Here is an 18327-nt window from a genome sequence, read left to right on the forward strand (position 1 = left end):
CTATACATATAAATATATATAAAATATATATTATAAATTGTAAGAATAATATATAATTATAAATTATACATATATACATGTATATATACATATGTGTGTGTATGTATATATATATAAATATATATATTTATTTTTATATATTTGTATTATATATTCTAAATATATTTATAATTAGATTATAAATATAAATATAAAATAAATATAAATATAAAATAAATATAAATATAAATATAAAATAAATATAAATATAAATATAAATATAAATATAAATAATTTTGTAAAATTAATTCTTTTATTCTAGAATTGCCACCCAAGAAGTCTCAGTCTCTGCAGACTCTTCCCCTGAATTCCCTGGGATTCTTTTCCTGCCTTCTCATTCCTGCTGGATCCGAGCCTTTGTTCCGTGGTTCAGAATTTTTTCATTATTTTAAATCTTTCCCCATCACTTCCCACGCTGGAATTAAACAGAAAATTCCCCAAATGCTCCAAAAGCGGCCCCAAAATCCGGATCCAGGAGCCCAAAATCCCAAAATGTTTCCCCCAGGACTCAGAAGTGCAAGGGAGGAAATTGAATTTCAGCAACAAGACCAGAAAGAATTATAAAAAATATGCATTTTTATTCATAGAAAAATAGAAATTCCAATAAATAACATTTGAATATAACAGTTAATAAACAAAAATATTCATCATACAAAATATTTCTGTTTAACATTTATCTTATTTCTATTTATTTGTAATAGAATATTTAACACAGTTTATATTTTTTATTTATTTAATGAAGTTTGAAATTACATTAAATATCTCAAGGCTATAAATGTTATCATTTTTAAAAATTATTAATGTTATTTATTAATTTTAATGTCAGTGTTATTATTAATAATATTATTAATAATAATAATGAACCTTAAATCTCAGCTCCTCCCTAGGACAACATTTCCCTTCTGGTTTTCCTTCTTCCTTACCTGAAAGGATCAAAGAATTGTATAATAATCATTAATTAGTAAAAAAAATTAATTATTTTAAATGAAATATTACATATAATTAATACAGTGATACAATTATTCTGTGTACAGTTATATGGAATTAATATAATTCTTCTACATACAGTTATATAGAATTAATATATCAATAGAATTATTATATAACATTATGTAGCCTATAGAATTATAAATATATTATATTATATTGAATTACTATAAATTCATTATATACAATTATATTTAATGATATATAATTATATATAATATATACAATATATAATAAATGTAATATATAACAGAATATATATATTTTTATATATAATGTATAATAATATTTTTTATATATATAAATATATATAAAATAAATATCTATTATATATAGTTTAAATATTATTAAAGCTATGTTTTTATTTAAAAAAATAATAATAATGGGTGAAAATTTTTGCATTTTCACCAGCGGGATTTGACAAATTTGGATTAAAAAAGGAGCAGAAAAGGCCAAATCTCAAAGCTCCCCCTGGAACAAAGAAACCCAAACCCTGAAATAAAAAATGTTCCTAAAACGGAGCTCGGCTGCTCCAAGTGAGAACCGGGAAATTCCCACAAAATTCAATTTACAGGAGCCATTGAGGTAAAAATCCATTCCTGGGTAAAAAAACAGCTCCAAAGGAGATTGTGCAAAAAACCTCCCAAGAGACAAAAATCAGCTCAATTAGCTAAAGAGAGAAAAGTTGAATAAATATATTCATTAGTCATTAGCTAATGGCTTCATTACAATAAGCTGAGTTCCAATCATTTCCTTATTATTTAAAAATTTACTAATTACTGATTTCCTGTTCTTCCCCAGGACCCTCAAATGCCACAGAGAAATGAGAAAAATCCAACTCCTCTACGTAAATCCCAATTACACCCCAGCATTAATTAACTAATTAACTGGTTAATTACCGAGCCCAGGTCTTGCAGAGCTCCCCGGGATTCCCATCCCCCCAAAGCTGGGTCCAGCCTGGCCTTGGGCACTTCCAGGGATCCTGAGCTCCCCTGGGAATCCCGGGAATCCCTTCCCAATCCCACTGGAATCGTTTCCCTCCTCAATCCCCCCAGAAATCCGGGATTTGTCCCTTCCCATCCCCAGGATTTGGAGCCAGGAGCTTCCCAGAGCATCCCAGGCTCATCCCAGCCACATCCACAGCCCCGGGAGGAGCTGGGAGAGACAAATAAACACAAATATCGGCCAGCCCTGATATTCCCAGCAGGATAAAATTCCCAGGAATGACATTTCCCCTGCTCTGTTACTATGGAGATTCCAGCAGGACCCGAGAGCGGAGCTGGGAGATGAGGAAAAGCTCCCAGAACAGATCCTGAGCTGTGATTCCAGAGCTGGGAATCCCAATCCAAAGGCAGGAACACGACAGGGAGCGGTGGGGCTCGATCACATCCAGGCTGCACCCCACAGCATCCCTGCTGGAATATCGGGATTGGAATTCCTGCCTCCAGCCGGATCAGAGCATCCAAACCCTGCGAGGGGCAGATCCCATCCCAGGAAATCAAGGAGCAGGGAAAAACCCCCACTGGAGCCTGCCTGCTCCTGCTTTTCCAGAGGAGGGAGGTTTCCCCTGGGATTTATCCCTGGATCTCGGCTCCATGTGGATGTGCCAAGAGCCACCTGGGGCTCCATCATTTTCCATGGAGAAATCCCAGCTCCAGCCAGGAAAGGAGGGATCCAAAATCCCACCTGAGCCCTGAGAGCCCAACCCTCATTCCAAACCTGCTTCCCATTCCAGGCACCACATTCCCACTTTTCATGGATGCTGGGAACATTCATCCAGCTCCAGTCCCATTTCTTGCAGTTAATTCCTCCTTCCTTCTCCTCCCAGATTGATTTTCCAGCTCTCTCTGAGCACTCACTGATATCCAGCCCCAGGGAAGGGAGCAGCATTCCCATTCCATGGAGATGTTTATTATTTATTCCTCTTTAAGGCTCGTTAGATTAATCCATTTTAAATTACCACATGCTGCCAGGCACAATTATTGGAATTTATTGGGATCATTCCGGTGTTTTATTTCCCTCGGATGTGAGCTGGGGTTGCTTTTCCTGCACTCCCAGGGAGCTGGAGCAGCATTTCCTTCTCCAGAGGGAACAACCTCCAGGAAACACTAATTCCCTTTTTTTTCTCTTCCAGAGGAATCACAGAATCATGGAATATTTGGGATCTCAGAGCCCATTCCCTGTGCAGGGAACCTTCCCCATCCCAGTGTGCTCCAAGCCTCATCCACCCTGGCCTTGGACAATTCCAGGGATTTCCAGCTCCTCTGGGCAAGGACAGAATTCCTGCCTCTATTCCCGAGCTGGGGAGAAATTTTATTTTATTATTTTTTTTGCTTATCCAAAGTGCTGCTGCAGGGGGAAAGAGGCAGAGGCTGCTTTGAATCCCCCAGGATTCTCCCTCCCCAAACCCTGCAAAGGCTTTGGAAGTGTGGAGTTTAATCAGGAAACACAGCCACAAATTAAAGAAAAATCAACTTTTTAACAGAGGAACAAAAAAGGGGCTCTTTGGGGTAAAACAAATGATTCTCTAGCAAAGGAGGCAGTGGGGAGCTTTGGATGCCACTGGGATTAATTCAGAGTTTTATCCCAATTATAAAAATCTCCCTCAGCAAGTCAGGAAATGGAATTTTGTCTCCTCTAGGAGCAGCCTCAGTTCCAGCCTTTCTCTGTGAGGTTCCAGCTCTGGAGTTTGGGAACAATTGAACAGAATTATCTCTGGGATGTGGATGCTGTGCTTTTCAAATCAGGCCTTGCTGTACCAGCTATAACCAAAGAACTCCAGATATTTAACCAAATATTCCCATTTTTCTGCCCTTTAGAGACCTCCCCATTCCCTCTCCTTCCATCAGCAGAGGGGGAAGCTCTGGAGTCACCAGGGGAATCTCCCAACAAAACAATTCAACTTTAACCCAAGCAGTTCCCCACGGCTCCCTGAGCTTTAACAAGTTTGTGCTGCTGGGAATGGAAACATTTCACTCCCATGGATAAAGAGATTTCCAGCCCAGCTTCCCAAGGACACCCCAAAAACTTCTGCATCTGCTGCAGGTCCAGTCCCTGTGGTGAAATAACCAAAAACCAGGAGAAACCAAAATTCCAGAGCCACAGGATGGAATTCCTCACACTCCTCAAGCCTCAGACTTCCCTGGAAATCCAAATCTCCATTTTCAGCTCCTGCTTTTCCCCTCTGGGATATCTGAGCCAGCAAATACAAACCCTACCCAGTATTCCTGACACTACACTGAGGCCTTGTAATGACCAAAAACCAGAAGGAAACAAAATCCCAGCAGTGTGGAACCATAGGATGGAATTCCTCATGCTCCTCAAACCTCAGACTTCCCTGGAAATCCAAATCTCAATTTTCAGCTCCTGCATTTTCCCCTCTGGAATGTCCCACCACAACCCTACCCAATATCCTGACACCCAGCACACTGAGGCTTTGTGTTTACCCTGAAATGATCAAAAACCAGAAGGAAACAAAATCCCAGCAGTGTGGAACCAAAGGATGGAATTCCTCACACTCCCCAAGCCTCAGACTCCCCTGGAAATCCAAATCTTCACTTTCAGCTCCTGTTTTTCCCTGTGGGCTCTTTGTCCCAGCCCATATCCAACACTGCTGACCCCTGGCACTTTGTTTATTTTAAACACATTTTCTATAAACTCCCTGAGCTGATACACTTGGAGGCCTGCAAATAAACGAGCTCATTAAACAGCACTGGCACTTAGCAGGATCTCTGGTGGCCAATCCCAGCTCCAGCAGGGCTGGAATTTATAACTTTGATCCCCATTTAACCTGCTCATAACCATCAATCTCGGATTTTTATTGTCCTGTTCTGCGGCCTGAGCAGAAAACCTGCTCCAATTAGGGCCCCCTCCATGAGTGACTCACAAATAAATACTGATTTTAACACCCCCAACACAATTCCCGGGATCCAGCTCTTATTTAAGCACTGCTGGAGCTTGGGAAGGGGTTTGTGATGCCCAAAGCAGCCCCAGAGGGCTGGGGAACAGCAGGAGCTGCTCTGGGACAGCGCAGATGTCACCAGGAGGCTCCAGAGGGTGGCCCAGCATTCCCTGGAATGTTCCAGAACTCACCTGGAAAACGCTGGGAGATCCCATTAGGCTGCACTTGGCTCCAGGTCCTCGTTCAGCAGCAGCCTGGGATGGGATGGGGATGGGGATGGGGATGGGGATGGGAATGGGATGGGATGAGATGGGGATGGGAATGGGGATGAGATGGGGATGAGATGGGGATGAGATGGGGATGAGATGGGGATGAGATGGGATGGGGATGGGATGGGGATGATGCATGGAGCAGGGCAGGCTGCCAGGAAAAAGAAATCAGAAATTAACACCTAATGATGCCAAGCTGCTGTTAATTCACCCCCAGCCCCAGGAGCTGCTGAAGGAATAACAGGAAAAACAGGAATAAAGAATTTCCTCTGGATCCCAGCCCAGCTCAGAGCTGGAATCTGCACCCACAGATCCCTTTCTGTGAGGCTCTCCTGGGAAGGATCATCATTAACCCTGGAGATGGGTCAGGGTTAATTAAGGGGAATTATCCTGGTCACTTCAAGCCTGCCCCAGTTTTCTCCCCACATTCCTGCCAGAGCCAAGGGAGAGGCTCCAGGACATGGAAATCTGCTGCTCCCAGCTTTGGACAGGATTTGCTGCCACATTTTACTGCCCAAGAGTTCACTAAACAGAGAGATATCTGTAGGGGAAAACTCGTTTTGTCTTCACCTACCACCTCTGTTTCCCTGGAAAAACAAATCCTGGAATATCCTGAGCTGGAAGGGACCCACAGGGATCATCAAAGTCCAACTCCAGGCCCTGCACAGGACATCCCAACATTCCCACCTGTGCCTGAAAACATTATCCAAATATTCCTGGAGCTCTGGAAGCCTTGGGACCATTCCCTGGGGAGCCTGGGAAAGAGCAGAACAAGGAATATTCCCTGTCAGGAAAAGCTGAAATGAGCTTTCCATGCTGTGGTTTTACATCAACATTCCCACAAATTCCAGAGGATTCTGACCACGTGGAAAGTTTAGTGGAGACACATCCCTGGAATTGTTCAAAAAACATGGAAGTTTTCCACCTCGAGACAGAAAATCACTGAGGCTGGAAAAGTTCCAGCCCAGAGCCCTGAGTGCCATATCCAGGAATTCCTTGGACACCTCCAGGGATGGGCACTCCAAACCTCCCTGGGCAGCCCCTTCCAAGGCTTCACCACCCTTTCCATGGAGAAATTCCTGCTGATTCCAACCTGAGCCTCCCCTGGGATCCAGAACCTGATGGAGAACACCAAGACTTCACCCACCTCAGAAGTAATTCAATCAAAGAGAACTGAGGGGTTGAGGTGCTTTTCCCATGGAATTCCATGGGATTCCGTGGAATCACAGATGGGTTTGGGCTGGAAGGACCTTAAAGACCACCCTGCCCTGGGTGGGGACACCTTCCCCCATCCCAGGCTGCTCCAGACCCCGTCCATCCCTGTGCCAGGAGCAGGGCTGGAAATCAGGCACCAAAACCAACCCTGGCAGCCTGGAGGGTTTCAATCCCAATTATCCAACATTCCCGAGGCAGTGCTGACCTCTAGTGAGAGATCCCTGGAAAAGGGAGGATTTCTTGGGAGAAAGCTCCTTCCCAGCTGTTCCCGATTTCAGCTTCTGAAGGGCTCCTCAGGCACCTGGGGCAGGAGCACAAAGAACATCCTGGGGAAATCGGTCCAATGAATTCCTCTTTTGGAGGTGTTTTTCATCAGTGAGGGTTAAAGCTCAGAGAGAGGGGCTGCAGCTCCCAGGGGGATTTGTCTCCTTTGCAGAAGCCCCCCAGGACTGGAGAAGGATCCTGAAGGCTGCAGGGAATTCACAAACTGGAACTAAAGCTCAGGAAAACAGGAGCTGCAGGCTTGGATCACACATGGAGTGTCAGCCCAGAGGGAACAGCAGAGGAGCTTCTCCAAACAAAATGTGCCAGAGCTCAGGAGAAGCAGAAGAGCAAAATCCAATTTAATTCTCTCCCTCCCCAAGAAAAAAACTCAACCCAGCAGTGGGAGCAGCTTTGCCTTTGGATCCTCCAAGGGAAACTTCCCCCAAACTCTCCCCCCTGATCAGGGAAAAAACTGCCCCAACAACCCCCAAAACAACTCCAGAGCCCCCAACAGCCACAAGCACCAGTGTCCATGGCAAGGTTTTATTTCCAAACACCCCAAATCCACAAGAGCACGAGGAAACCTCCCAGGCAAGCTCAGAGCTCCAGGGAGGAGCAGGAAAAAGCAGCAGAGCTCAGGGAGCTGCCAAGCTGCTGCTCTGGGTTCCCACATGGTCCTTCAGAAGCCACAACCTTCACCCAAAATTTCCTTCAGGAAGGTGAGAATTTTCCAAGGATACCAAAGAAATCTCCACTGCAGAAAGCCTCCTTTAAAACCAACTTTAATAGTGTGAGTTCTGCTGAAATTAAAAATATTAAGAATGTTCTACATGAAATGCAACATCTTTATTCTAACAAACTCCTCTCTCTGCTGCCAAGGACGCTCCAAAGGCTCCTGAGCTTTCCCTGTTCCCTGGAGCCATCCCAGGAATATTCCTGGGGCTCCACAAACCTCCTGCCCTTTAAAGCAGGATCAGCTCAGTTCAGGGATAATTTACCCAATTACCTCGAGGAGTAATTAACCAAAGCAAAATTGACTCTGCAGGAGCTCTGGGAACTCCCTGCTCAGCACGGAGCCTCCCATCAAGTGATGGGAAAATGAGGAGTTCCACCATGGAATTCAAGGCTTTGCCCTCTGCAAGCAAAATTCAGTTCTTGCTTTAATTCTTTTTATAGTTTTTTAGGCACTAACTCTTAAAAATGAATCAGTTTTCACATTATTCAGGCTTGGAGAGGTTATTGCTGTTCCTGAGCTGGGATAAATTCCAGGGTGAGCACGTCTGGAAGCGGAGATTCCTCTGAAATATTCCCTTGGCAGCTTTTCCTCACCTTTTTCTCCCAGAAAAAGGAAAGAGAGGAAGGAAGGTGTCCAAGAGGAGAGGCTGGGAAAGCCCCACCTCCATCCAGGCTCATCCCAGCAATTCCACGATGGAATTTTCCCCTTTCACAGCTGGAGATCAAACCCTGGCCCTGCCTCAGCTACTCACGGAGAACTCGAGGCAGGAGGCAGCAGCAGGCACCCAGAGCTTCCACCAGAGCCACAATTCCAGCAGGATCCCTGGACTGCCCAGGAAGGAGGAGTTTTAGGCAATATTTTAAATCTAGGAGCTAGGCTTGCAGCAAAGCACGGAGCATCTGCTGGGGCTGGGCTCTGTGTCCCAGGAAATTCAGTGTATTCCTGCTGTTCACAGGGCCAAGCTGCTATTTCAGCACACTTCTGTGGGCCAGGGTGGAGAAACAGGAGGAGTAATGAGCTGGGAGCTGCAAAAAAAAATAAAATCAAGACATTCCTCAACCTCTGAGCTGGGCCAGCCTTTGATTCCTTTCCTTCATTAGGTTTTTAATTACTGGGAGATTTCTTTCTGAGAACAAATCCCAGGAATTTCACTCAGAGGTGGAGTTGCTGGCTGTTAAAAACAGCCAAATTCTAATAAGCCCCTCGTTATTCTGGTTTTTAATTGTCCATGAACCCCTGTTAGTGATACCTGAGCTCCAAGTTTGGACAGGTATTTATTCCTGAAACTAAAGGCATCAGCTTTTGGCAGCAATTTTGTCAAATCATCTTCGTTCTGCCTTCTGAGCCTCTCCTGCTCTTCTGCTCTGCAAAAGAAAAGTGGCAAAAGATGTTTGCCCTGAGGGAAAACCCTGCCAAGCAGGGAATGGTTGTTGTTTCAGCATTATTTCATATTTTAATATCGTTATTGTTGTTTTAATGCCTAGGAAATGTTCTGAGGTATTGGGTGAACCACCCTGAGATGTGCAGGGATCAATAATTCAGTGTAAAGAAAGAGAGAGGCTGATTTCTGCAGGTTCCTTTTATTTCATTCCAAGATTTCCGTAGAAAGAGAAACCTTTTGGCTTTTCCCAGATTACAAAGTGCTCAGGGGAGCTTCTGGAACAATCTTCTATCTATTAAACAAACTTTCATCCCTTAAAACAAACATTACAATACAAAGAGAATTGAGAAGGCAATAAAAGACTGCTCAGCAGCCTCAGAATTCAGAAAATTATTAAAAAAAAAACCAAAACAAAAGTCCATTGGAGCATCTGTGGCTCTTTTTGCAGTGATGAAAGGAAACCCAAAGCTGTAAACACATTTCCAAAGTGGTTTTTGCACGAGGACAGAGAGCTGGGAGAGCTCTGGCTGGGAACACAAAGCTGCACCTGGGAGCTCTGGGGGTTTGTGGGGTGGCAGAGCTCAGCCAGGGCCCTCAGCCAAACCAAGGGATTTTGGAATTGTTTAAACAAAAAGCAGGAGCTGAGGCAGCGCTGGAAGGCCCCGGTGAGCGGATCCTCCAGGGAAGGGCAGGAACTGCAGCTCCGGGAGGAGCCAGAGCTCAGCTCAGGCTCTGCCACTCACTCAGCTCTCCTTTCTGAAACAAATGGGACAGTTACTGCAGGGCATCCCAAATAAAACAGAATCCATGGAACTGGGACAGTTACTGCAGGCAGGGCATCCCAAATCCCACACAATCCATGGAATTGGGACAGTTACTGCAGGCAGGGAATCCCAAATAAAACAAAATCCATGGAATTGGGACAGTTACTGCAGGCAGGGAATCCCAAATAAAACAGAATCCATGGAACTGGGACAGTTACTGCAGACAGGACATCCCAAATCCCACAGAACCCCTGGAATTGGGATAGTGCCAGGAAAGGACAGCTGGATAAAGCTACCTCAAATATTGATTCACAGGAGGCAGGGATATGAAATCCTAAACCAGACTGGTAAGAAAATAAATCCAATATAAATCAGACTGGAGGAATGATCTCCTTAATCCCTTCAGGACAAACATTTCCCGAGGACTCTGACATTTCCTGGCTCTGTACTTACTCAGAAGCAGCTGCTTTTTGCAGTTTTGCCCTTTTCTTTGCAGACCAGTTGAGATCACCACCTGTAACAGCAGCAATGTGCACTCTGAGACCTTTAAAACTGGGATTGTTTTTGCCTTTGGTATCAAAGCTCCCCCCAGGAGTTCTCAGAGCACTGAGAAATCAGAGGAGTGATTTTACAGAAGTAGAAATTGAGGTAAAGAGAAGCTGCAAAGACTCACCTGTGAGGTGATTCACAAAGTACAGCAGCACCACAGCTATCAGTGACACTGCAAAAGGAAAGGGACAAGAAATGAACAGCTTGAACCCACAACCAAGATTTTCACGGTAACTCAGAGGGGTTTTCTGGTTTTGGAAATCTCCCTGTGCTCACAGCACGTGGTCATTCAGAAATTATTTTCATTCTAAATTTGCAATTTATACTTGAAAAGCATTATTTGTCTACTTTCACTCCCTTTTTTAAACACTGAAACTCTTCACACTTCAGGCAAACCCCAAGCACTCCACTGGCTGTGAGTTCATCCCAGCACTGCCCCAGCTGACACCTCTAGAAGAGGAATTGTTTCTGTTTTCCAGGAAATATGAACCCCAAAAGCCCAGTGGAGCTTCCTGAGGCCATTCCCAGGGTGTCCCACACTCACAGCAAACACAGGCACTGAAGAAGACCTCGAGGAACAGGTATCCCCTGGTGTCCAGGATCATTCCAGCTGCTATGGCAATCACTGCCAGGCCCAGGTTCTGGATGGACTGCATGCTGGGACACAGCAGGAACACCACTCAGTTCTTCTCTCAGCGAAATGGATTCAGATTTGCTCAGGAAAAGCTCCCCAGTGCCCCTGGAGCTCATGAGAGATGCTCATTCCCCATGTCTTGGGACATGGCAGAGTCAGGGCTCAGTTGCTTTGCAGAAGTTCCTGTGCCTGTCCCCAGCCTCAGGCTCTGCCCAAATCCCATCCCCAAAGCAGGCAGGGATTCCTGCTCCAGACCTGGAGGAGCTGGCAACCAGGAATGGGTTGGATCTGCTCAGGTGCAGTGGCTCAAGAGTGTCAGGAGTCAGGGAATGGTTTGGGATGGGAGGGACCGTAAAGCTCACCCAGCCCCAAGGCAGGGACACCTCCCACTGCCCCTGGCTGCTCCCAGCACTGCCAGGGATGCTCTGGGAATCCCATCCCAGCCCCTCCTCAGCCTCACAGGGAGCAATCCCTTCCCAATGTCCCAAGTAAATCTCTTCTCCTTTATTTCAAACCATTCCCCCTTGGCCAAGGTTCCTCTCCAGCTCTCCTGCAATCTCCCTGCACTGGAATCCATCCAGCCCCTCCCAGCCAGGAATTCCTTCCCAAGATCCCAGCCAGCCCTGCCATTCCCTGGGTCCTGCCCCTCCATCCCTTGTCCCCATTCACCTGGGACAATCCCAGCCCACCCCCAGCTCCTGCTGGAGCTCTGGCCTGGCACAAACCCATGGAAATACTCACAAGCCATAGGCAGTTCCCAGCTGGTGCTCGGGGACCACGAAGGCCACCATGGGCCACAGGGCACAGGCCAGCAGGGAATAGGCCACACCCAGCAGGCACTGGGACACAGGACAACAAACAGGGTTACAGCACAGGCACACCCCAAAAATTCAGGTATTGCCCTTCCCTTTCCCCAAAAGGAGCTCAAGAAACACTTTGTGCAAGGAAATTCTACAAAAATATCCACACTTGGAACTGGAGTGACCCCCAAAATAAATTCTGTGTTTTGACTGAACACCCCCCAGAGCTGCACCTCACCAGAAAAATGCTTGAAAAGCAAAGTTTTTAATCCCTGCCCCACTGGTGAGCATCATAACCCTCAGCTCCAAATAGGAAATATTTCCTGAAATATTTCCTGAAATCTGCTCTCAGTAATCCAAGTTTTTACAAAGGTACAATTCAGCACATCAGAGGCAGTCTGAGTAATGGTAATAAGCTTCAGAAATAAACTAAAAGAAGAATTTTTAGGAGAAAGGAGAGCAGTTTCAATAATAGTAATAAGCTTCAGAGATAAACTAAAATAAGAATTTTTAGGAGAAAAAGAGAGCAGTTTGAATAATAGAAATAAAATTTAGAAATAAACTAAACAATTTTTAGGAGAAAAGAGAGCAGTTTGAGTAAGAGACTTCAGAAATAAATTACAAGAGGAATTTTTAGGAGAGAAGTGAGCACCTGGCACAGGAATTCAGTAATGGAGTGAGGAATCTTTTCCACCTCCCAACACACAGAATAATTCAGTGCCAACCCCAGTGCTTGTTTTGTATTTCTGAAATGAGGATCTGACATTGTCTTTGGGTGTAAATCCCAGGAAATGAGGTTACCATGGCTATCCAGGGGTTCCAGAAGGTGAAGGCCAGCAGGATGTGTGAGGCCAGCGTGGTCACCACAGCACACAGCACCCAGATGATGTTCTTGCCAACTTTATCCACCAGCAGCCCGAACACCGGGGACATGGGGGCTGAGATGATGTACACCACACTGCACCAGAGGGAAATCAAAGATTTAACACTCACAGAGGCCTCTCTTAACTCTGAGGACAAAAGGAAAAAACACCCTCACCCAAATCCCAATAATTTAAAATTTCCAAAGGTTTGAGGACACAAAAGTGCTCAGCACTCAAGGAAACAGTGACAGACTCTGAGCCCAGCAGGGGTTTTCTTGTGGGGTTTTATTGCTTTGGGGTTTGGCCACATCACAAATTCATCCTCAAATGACCAAAATTGAGTTCCTTTAGTGCTGTTATTAAACCTTTATTTTATTTATTTATTAAACCTTAATTGCTGTTATTAAACTTTTATCACTCAGCAAAGAATCACTAAATAGTAAGATAAAACCCTTCAGAGCTTTTTCTTTCCAGTGGGAACATCTGTTTTTAATAAAAAACATGTTCACATTTCCCAGTTATTCCTTGGGTCTTGTAAATTATTTCTCCACTTAAATGCAGCTCACAGGAGATCCCAAACCTCTTCCCACCTGCCCAGAGCCCAAAAACACATCCTAAAACCTGGCAGTGTTCCTTATTAAATCAATCCCAATATACCTGTTAATTGCACTGGCTTCTTGAGGGGAAAACCGGAATTTTTCAATAAAGAAAACCCTGAGGGAAGGAAAAAAATCCATTTAGGAAAATGCAGACTTGAAGGATGTGCAATCAAAATTAAGTTAGACAAAGACATGAGAATCTCATTTATGGAAAAATTAAATAGAGCTTTGCCATAAATATCCCAGATTCTCATTTATAATTAATTTAGGAGCTTGTTATCAGACTCCACAGACTTTAATTTAAGGATCATTCAAATTATACTTTGGGGAAAACATAAGAAGTTCATAATGAAAATTTCACCCAAATAGTGAGCTGTAAATTTGGAAGGAATCCTACAGGACACCAAATTCCATCCCATGTTTTAAACCTGTACCCAGTTTTAATCAGGAAAGCAAACTGAGTTCTGACAACTCAGAGTGGCAATTCCCACAAAGCACAGCTGATAAATGTGGAGTTTTTAAGGATTTTGGTTAAAAGCTTGGCCAGATTCCAAGGGAATTGCTGGAAGGGTGAGTGGCACTTACTTCCCCAGGCCAATGAAAGGGAAAACTGCAGCGTAGTAACAGACACAGATGACAAAGATGAGCCACAAGGACAAGGAGAAATCCTTCACATCCGTCAGCTTGATCACTTCTCCTGCAGAGGGGTGAGACACAGCATGGAATCACTCAGATAAACAAATCTGGGATTCATCCCCACTGGAGAACACCCAGGTGATCCCAAATCCCTGCCCCTGCCTGGAGATCAAAGGTAACATCCCAAACCAGTCTGGGATTCCACTGGATCTCAAATTGAGTTTATTTTTAATTGGCCTGAGTTCTCCCCCATGGAAAACTCAACCCAGCACACACTGACAGGGAAGAGCTCCATGGTTCTGCATCCCTTGAGGAAATCAACTCCAAGAAAACCCAGAGCCAGTGGCAATGACACCAAAAAATGATGATTAGGACTGTGGAGATGTTGAGCAGCAGCCCCTTGAATGACCTGAAATGCAAACCAGCCCAGTGCAGGGTCAGCTCCAGCCCAGCCCCAGCACTCACCTGTTTTCCCCTGCTCCTTACAAAGCAGTTTCTCTGCTCTCCTGTCCAGGTAAGCCAGGATTAAAGCACAGCCCAGTGAGAACAGACAAGTGACTCCACCTGAAGAAGGCAACACCACGTGCTCAGCTGACAACTCGAGCAGTAATTTGATTTTTCAGCCCAATTAGTACAGTTTGTGTTGGACACATCAAGGTACACCAGCAGCTTTAAGGCCCAAGAGCTGCACAGCTCCAAGGTTCAGGTGTAAAACCGAAGCCTGACACATGTGGCACACACCTGCCTTGGAGCACAAACATGTACATTCATTTATTTTATTTAAAACATCACCACCACTCACCCTCAGCACGGCCAAGCTCCTCACCTGCACCTTGCAGGAACAGAAACAAAGCCTGGCCTTATCCCCAACACCAAAATCTCCATGCCCATGGCTCTGAGGGAAGGGAACACACCCCAAAATTGTTCAAATTTCACTTCTACAATCAGATACCCACAGGCAAGCTTGGACACTCCTCAGAAAAATTTTCAAGCCTGTCCTTTGCTGAGAGAATGTGAAATATTTCATCTCCACAAGACACAAACTTGAATTTGGCAACCCCAAAAATGCCACAGCATTTCAGGAGCTGCAGTAACCCAAGAGAAAATGAGAATATGATACAAGAGGTGCTGGAATTGCTCTTCCTAAGCTCAAACAGATTTGTGCTGTTTTTAAGTGGTTAATAAATGCTTTTAAGTGGTTAATAAATGTTTCTAAATGGTCAATAAATGCTATTAAGTGGTTAATAATGAACACACATGCAGATGACACAAGCCAAACCATCACTGACCTATGAGCAGAGCCAGGCCGAGGGTGCTGGGGCCAGCAGAGCCCAGGAGATCCTGAACTCTGGAGTAGATCCATCCCATGATATTCATGTTCACCGTGCTCCCCTAGGCACAGCAGAGCCAAGTGAAGATCCCAGCATTTCCCAGCTCCAGGGAACACCAGGCACTAGTGTTTATCATTAAAATGCTAGCCAGGGAACTTAAAGCAGGACAGAAATGATTCCCTGCTGGGCTGGTAACAAATGAATCGTTGCAACATCACAAACTGAAATTTTACACAAGGCTGGGAGAGTTCTCACTTATGAGAAGTGAATAAACCCACATGCACGAGCTCAGAAATGGAGCTGAATTAAATTCAGGATTCCCAGCTGACAGGTACCAGGAAAAATCCCATTTTCCCCTTCTTTTGCCCTCAGAGAAGGACCCATGGCTGCAATCCCAAGGCTGCCACCAGCTGAGCACTGGTGAACATCCCCCAGCCCCAGTTGGGAGCAGCTGCACTGGTTAAAAACCCCCAGAATGAGCCATGAAATGAGGAGCCCAGCTCCTCTCTCCATTCCCAGCTGTGCAAACTCACAATTCTGGCCATGCTGAGCTGCAATCCAAACACCAGGTTCAGCTCCTTGCCCTTGAACCAGCTCACTGCATACGTGTTCTGAGCCACCGCCAAGGACTCGCCCCCGATCCTGCACAACCAACCAAAACATCTCCAATGCAGCAGGCAAAGATAAAAGCTTTGGCAAGAGCAGAATTCCAGAGGAATCTGGCTGTGCACAAGCAGATTTAATGGGTATTTATATAGACAAGGCAACAGAAATCAAAGATTTCAAAAGGGAATTGTGGTGATTGAAGAATGATTGGTGGCTCCAGTTTTTGATTCAGCAGCACCTGCAAAGTCCTGGGCTTTGTTTTCTAAGTTACATAAGAAAAAGAAGGGGAGATCTTGAATTCCTCAGCTTCAGAGGTCTCAGAATCCACCAATTTCGATTCCAAGTGGCAGCACTTTTCTAGGAGAGCTCTCTAGGGTTAGTTTTTGTAGTTTCTGGATGGCCTTACCTCAAAGAGCACAAACCTGCCGTTCCACACTCACCCAAATATGAATCTGCCCACTTCCATCAGCCAGAAGGTGTTGAACAGTGCTCCCAGAGCAAAAACCACCTGCAAACAGCAGTGAGGGAGAGTGAAAATTGTGCATTTCAGGTATGGAACAAAGCTGAACTGCCTGAAAACAGGAACAAAAATGCTTTTCCCTTCCCAGAAATACTTCACAGTCCTGCTCCTTTTGGCTTTTGCTCCTTCTGCTGTTTCGTCATGTCCAACCTGGCCCAGCTGGGACTGTGTCATCCTCAACCAATTTCACATCAAACACATAAAAAAGGTGGATCCTTCCCACAATTCCAGGCACATTCCAAGGTTCCCTTTCCCAGTACAGCTCGGGCTTCTCCCATTCCAGCTCTCAGCTGTCTCAGGTGAAACACAAACTGCAGACCCAGTTCATCCTTCACTCCCTTCCTGGCACTCACCTGCCCAACACACACAAAGATGCTGAATATGACAGTGCCCAACCTGGAAAGAAAATAAATTAAGAATAATTAAATTTAATTAAGAAATAATAATTAAAATAAAAAATAAATAAATTAAAGAATAATATGCATTTCATGCATAAGCAGAATCCTTTTTTTTTTCCTACAAAGCACTATTTTAGACCTGCAGCAGAGAAACAAGGGAAGGTGGATGGGCAATTAAAAGGTCTCTGTAATAAATTATGCAGCTCAACAACTCCCATAGAAAACAGGTAGCACAAGGTGGTGGTTTTGAAATTTATTTAAATTATAAACAACTTTATTTAAATTATAAAGGAATGGAAGCTCATCTATATTGTTAAAAAATTGTAAACTGCATGGGGAAAAAAATAATGAAAAGGTTTATTATAACCTTGAAAAGCTTTATAATATAAAGTTTCAACTTCACCTGCAGTTCTAGCTCATCATTCCTTGCACAGGAGGGACACAAAGACAGCACTCACCGGATCCCAAAGACTCTGTCTATCAGGAAACCTCCAAAGAAGCACAGCACCACGTTGGGCCAGGAGTACCAGGCATAGAGTGCCATGAACTGGGCTGTGTTCACCTTCATGTCCTACAGAACACGGGACAATTGTAAAAAGTCATTATTCCTGAGCTAGCTGCAGGGACACAAAGTATTCAGGAAGAACCACCTAGAAACAAAGTGTATTTTCTGTAGTTCACAGATGGGTTAGGGTGGAAGGGCCTTAAAGTCCATTTTGTTCCTGTGAAAAACAAGGTTCACATATCTTCTATAGAATTTAGAAGTTTAATAGAAAGACAATTAGGAGATTAAAAATAAAGTTTAGAGATATGGCTGGGTGTCTCTGCATTCACCTCACTAACAAAGGATTGTCCCTTAAAAACAGAATCCTACTACATATCCATAAATTCTCATACATATTCAAACATTCTTCTTCAGTTTTGGATGTTTCTTTGTTTAGTTTTTGACTCTCCCCCTTCCCAATAAATCAATTTTCTTGGCTCCACCGAGTTTTACATTCCCTGATCACAGAAATGCAATAAATTCCTCCCTCAGAGCTCTGGTCACTGCTGTCTTTATCTGGATAAGATAATCTAAGAATGCAGGGAGGTCTCTAATTATCTTTTTCAGTCTTTGGGTTATACAAACAAAAGTAGTTTTGTTTTAATACTATGCCATAGCTCAACATATATGTATATTATTCTACTATTTCAAAGTTTCACCAATAACAGAAATAGAAGGAATTATATTAATATAACGAAGTTTTCTAACCTTATACATATAACATTCATTTTAATATTTGTGAAAACACAACAATATAATATATATCTATAGCAGTTCCGAGCCCACCTTCCACTATCCCGGGTTGCTCCAAATGACCCTGGGCAGTGCCAGGGATCCCGGGGCAGCCGCAGCTCCTCCGGCCCCGCTGTGCCCAGGGAACAATTCCTGCCCATTTCCCACCTCCCGCTCTGCCCGGGTATTCCATCAGTGTCCTGCATTTCCCAGCCCCGCGGCAGAACTCACCCGCTGAACCTGTGTCTGCAGAGCGGCCGGGTTATCGTAGCAGAAGTAGCTGCCTGCAGGGAGAAGGGCACGGCTCAGGGCTCTGGCCCGCCACCCACACCCCAAACCCCCTCACGCAGCCCCCCCGGCCCGCACCGAATCCCAGGAAGCACATGAGGGTCAGGACGAGCAGGCGGTGCGGGAGGCGGCGGGGGTCGCAGGCGGCGGGCAGGGCGCGGGGAGGGCCCGGGGAGCCGCCGCCATCGCCGCCATCGGAGCCCAGCAGCGCCCGCTCCTCCTCCGCCATCGCGCCCGCCTCACGTGAGCGCCCGCCACGTGATCCGACCAC

General features: G+C 44.9%; 1 protein-coding gene across 22 annotated transcripts; it reads right to left on the reverse strand.

The window, feature by feature from the left end:
- Nucleotides 1–801: 801 nt before the first annotated feature.
- MFSD1 (major facilitator superfamily domain containing 1) lies at nucleotides 802–18300 on the reverse strand. Of its 22 annotated transcripts, none has more exons than XM_015637837.3 (17): nucleotides 18135–18300; nucleotides 18000–18052; nucleotides 16951–17063; nucleotides 16448–16490; nucleotides 16015–16082; nucleotides 15502–15610; nucleotides 14927–15029; nucleotides 14103–14201; nucleotides 13587–13698; nucleotides 13060–13116; nucleotides 12341–12497; nucleotides 11481–11578; nucleotides 10650–10762; nucleotides 10230–10277; nucleotides 8163–8436; nucleotides 6617–6712; nucleotides 5330–5347 (listed from the first exon to the last, which is right to left on the reverse strand). In XM_015637837.3, the coding sequence occupies exons 1-16, from the start codon at nucleotides 18283–18285 to the stop codon at nucleotides 6619–6621; spliced, it is 1692 nt and encodes a 563-aa protein (XP_015493323.1). In that variant the 5' UTR covers nucleotides 18286–18300; the 3' UTR covers nucleotides 5330–5347; nucleotides 6617–6618. The 22 variants fall into 22 exon arrangements, 19 of the variants coding, with proteins under 19 accessions (XP_015493324.1, XP_033372497.1, XP_015493323.1 ...); XM_015637840.3 differs by lacking the exons at nucleotides 5330–5347; nucleotides 6617–6712 and adding exons at nucleotides 8661–8775; nucleotides 10010–10070 and having other exon boundaries at nucleotides 7205–8436; XR_004498645.1 differs by lacking the exons at nucleotides 5330–5347; nucleotides 6617–6712 and adding an exon at nucleotides 802–962 and having other exon boundaries at nucleotides 8005–8436.
- Nucleotides 18301–18327: the final 27 nt, after the last annotated feature.

This window comes from Parus major, chromosome 9 (genome assembly GCF_001522545.3).
Source record: "Parus major isolate Abel chromosome 9, Parus_major1.1, whole genome shotgun sequence".
Lineage (NCBI taxonomy): Eukaryota > Metazoa > Chordata > Aves > Passeriformes > Paridae > Parus > Parus major.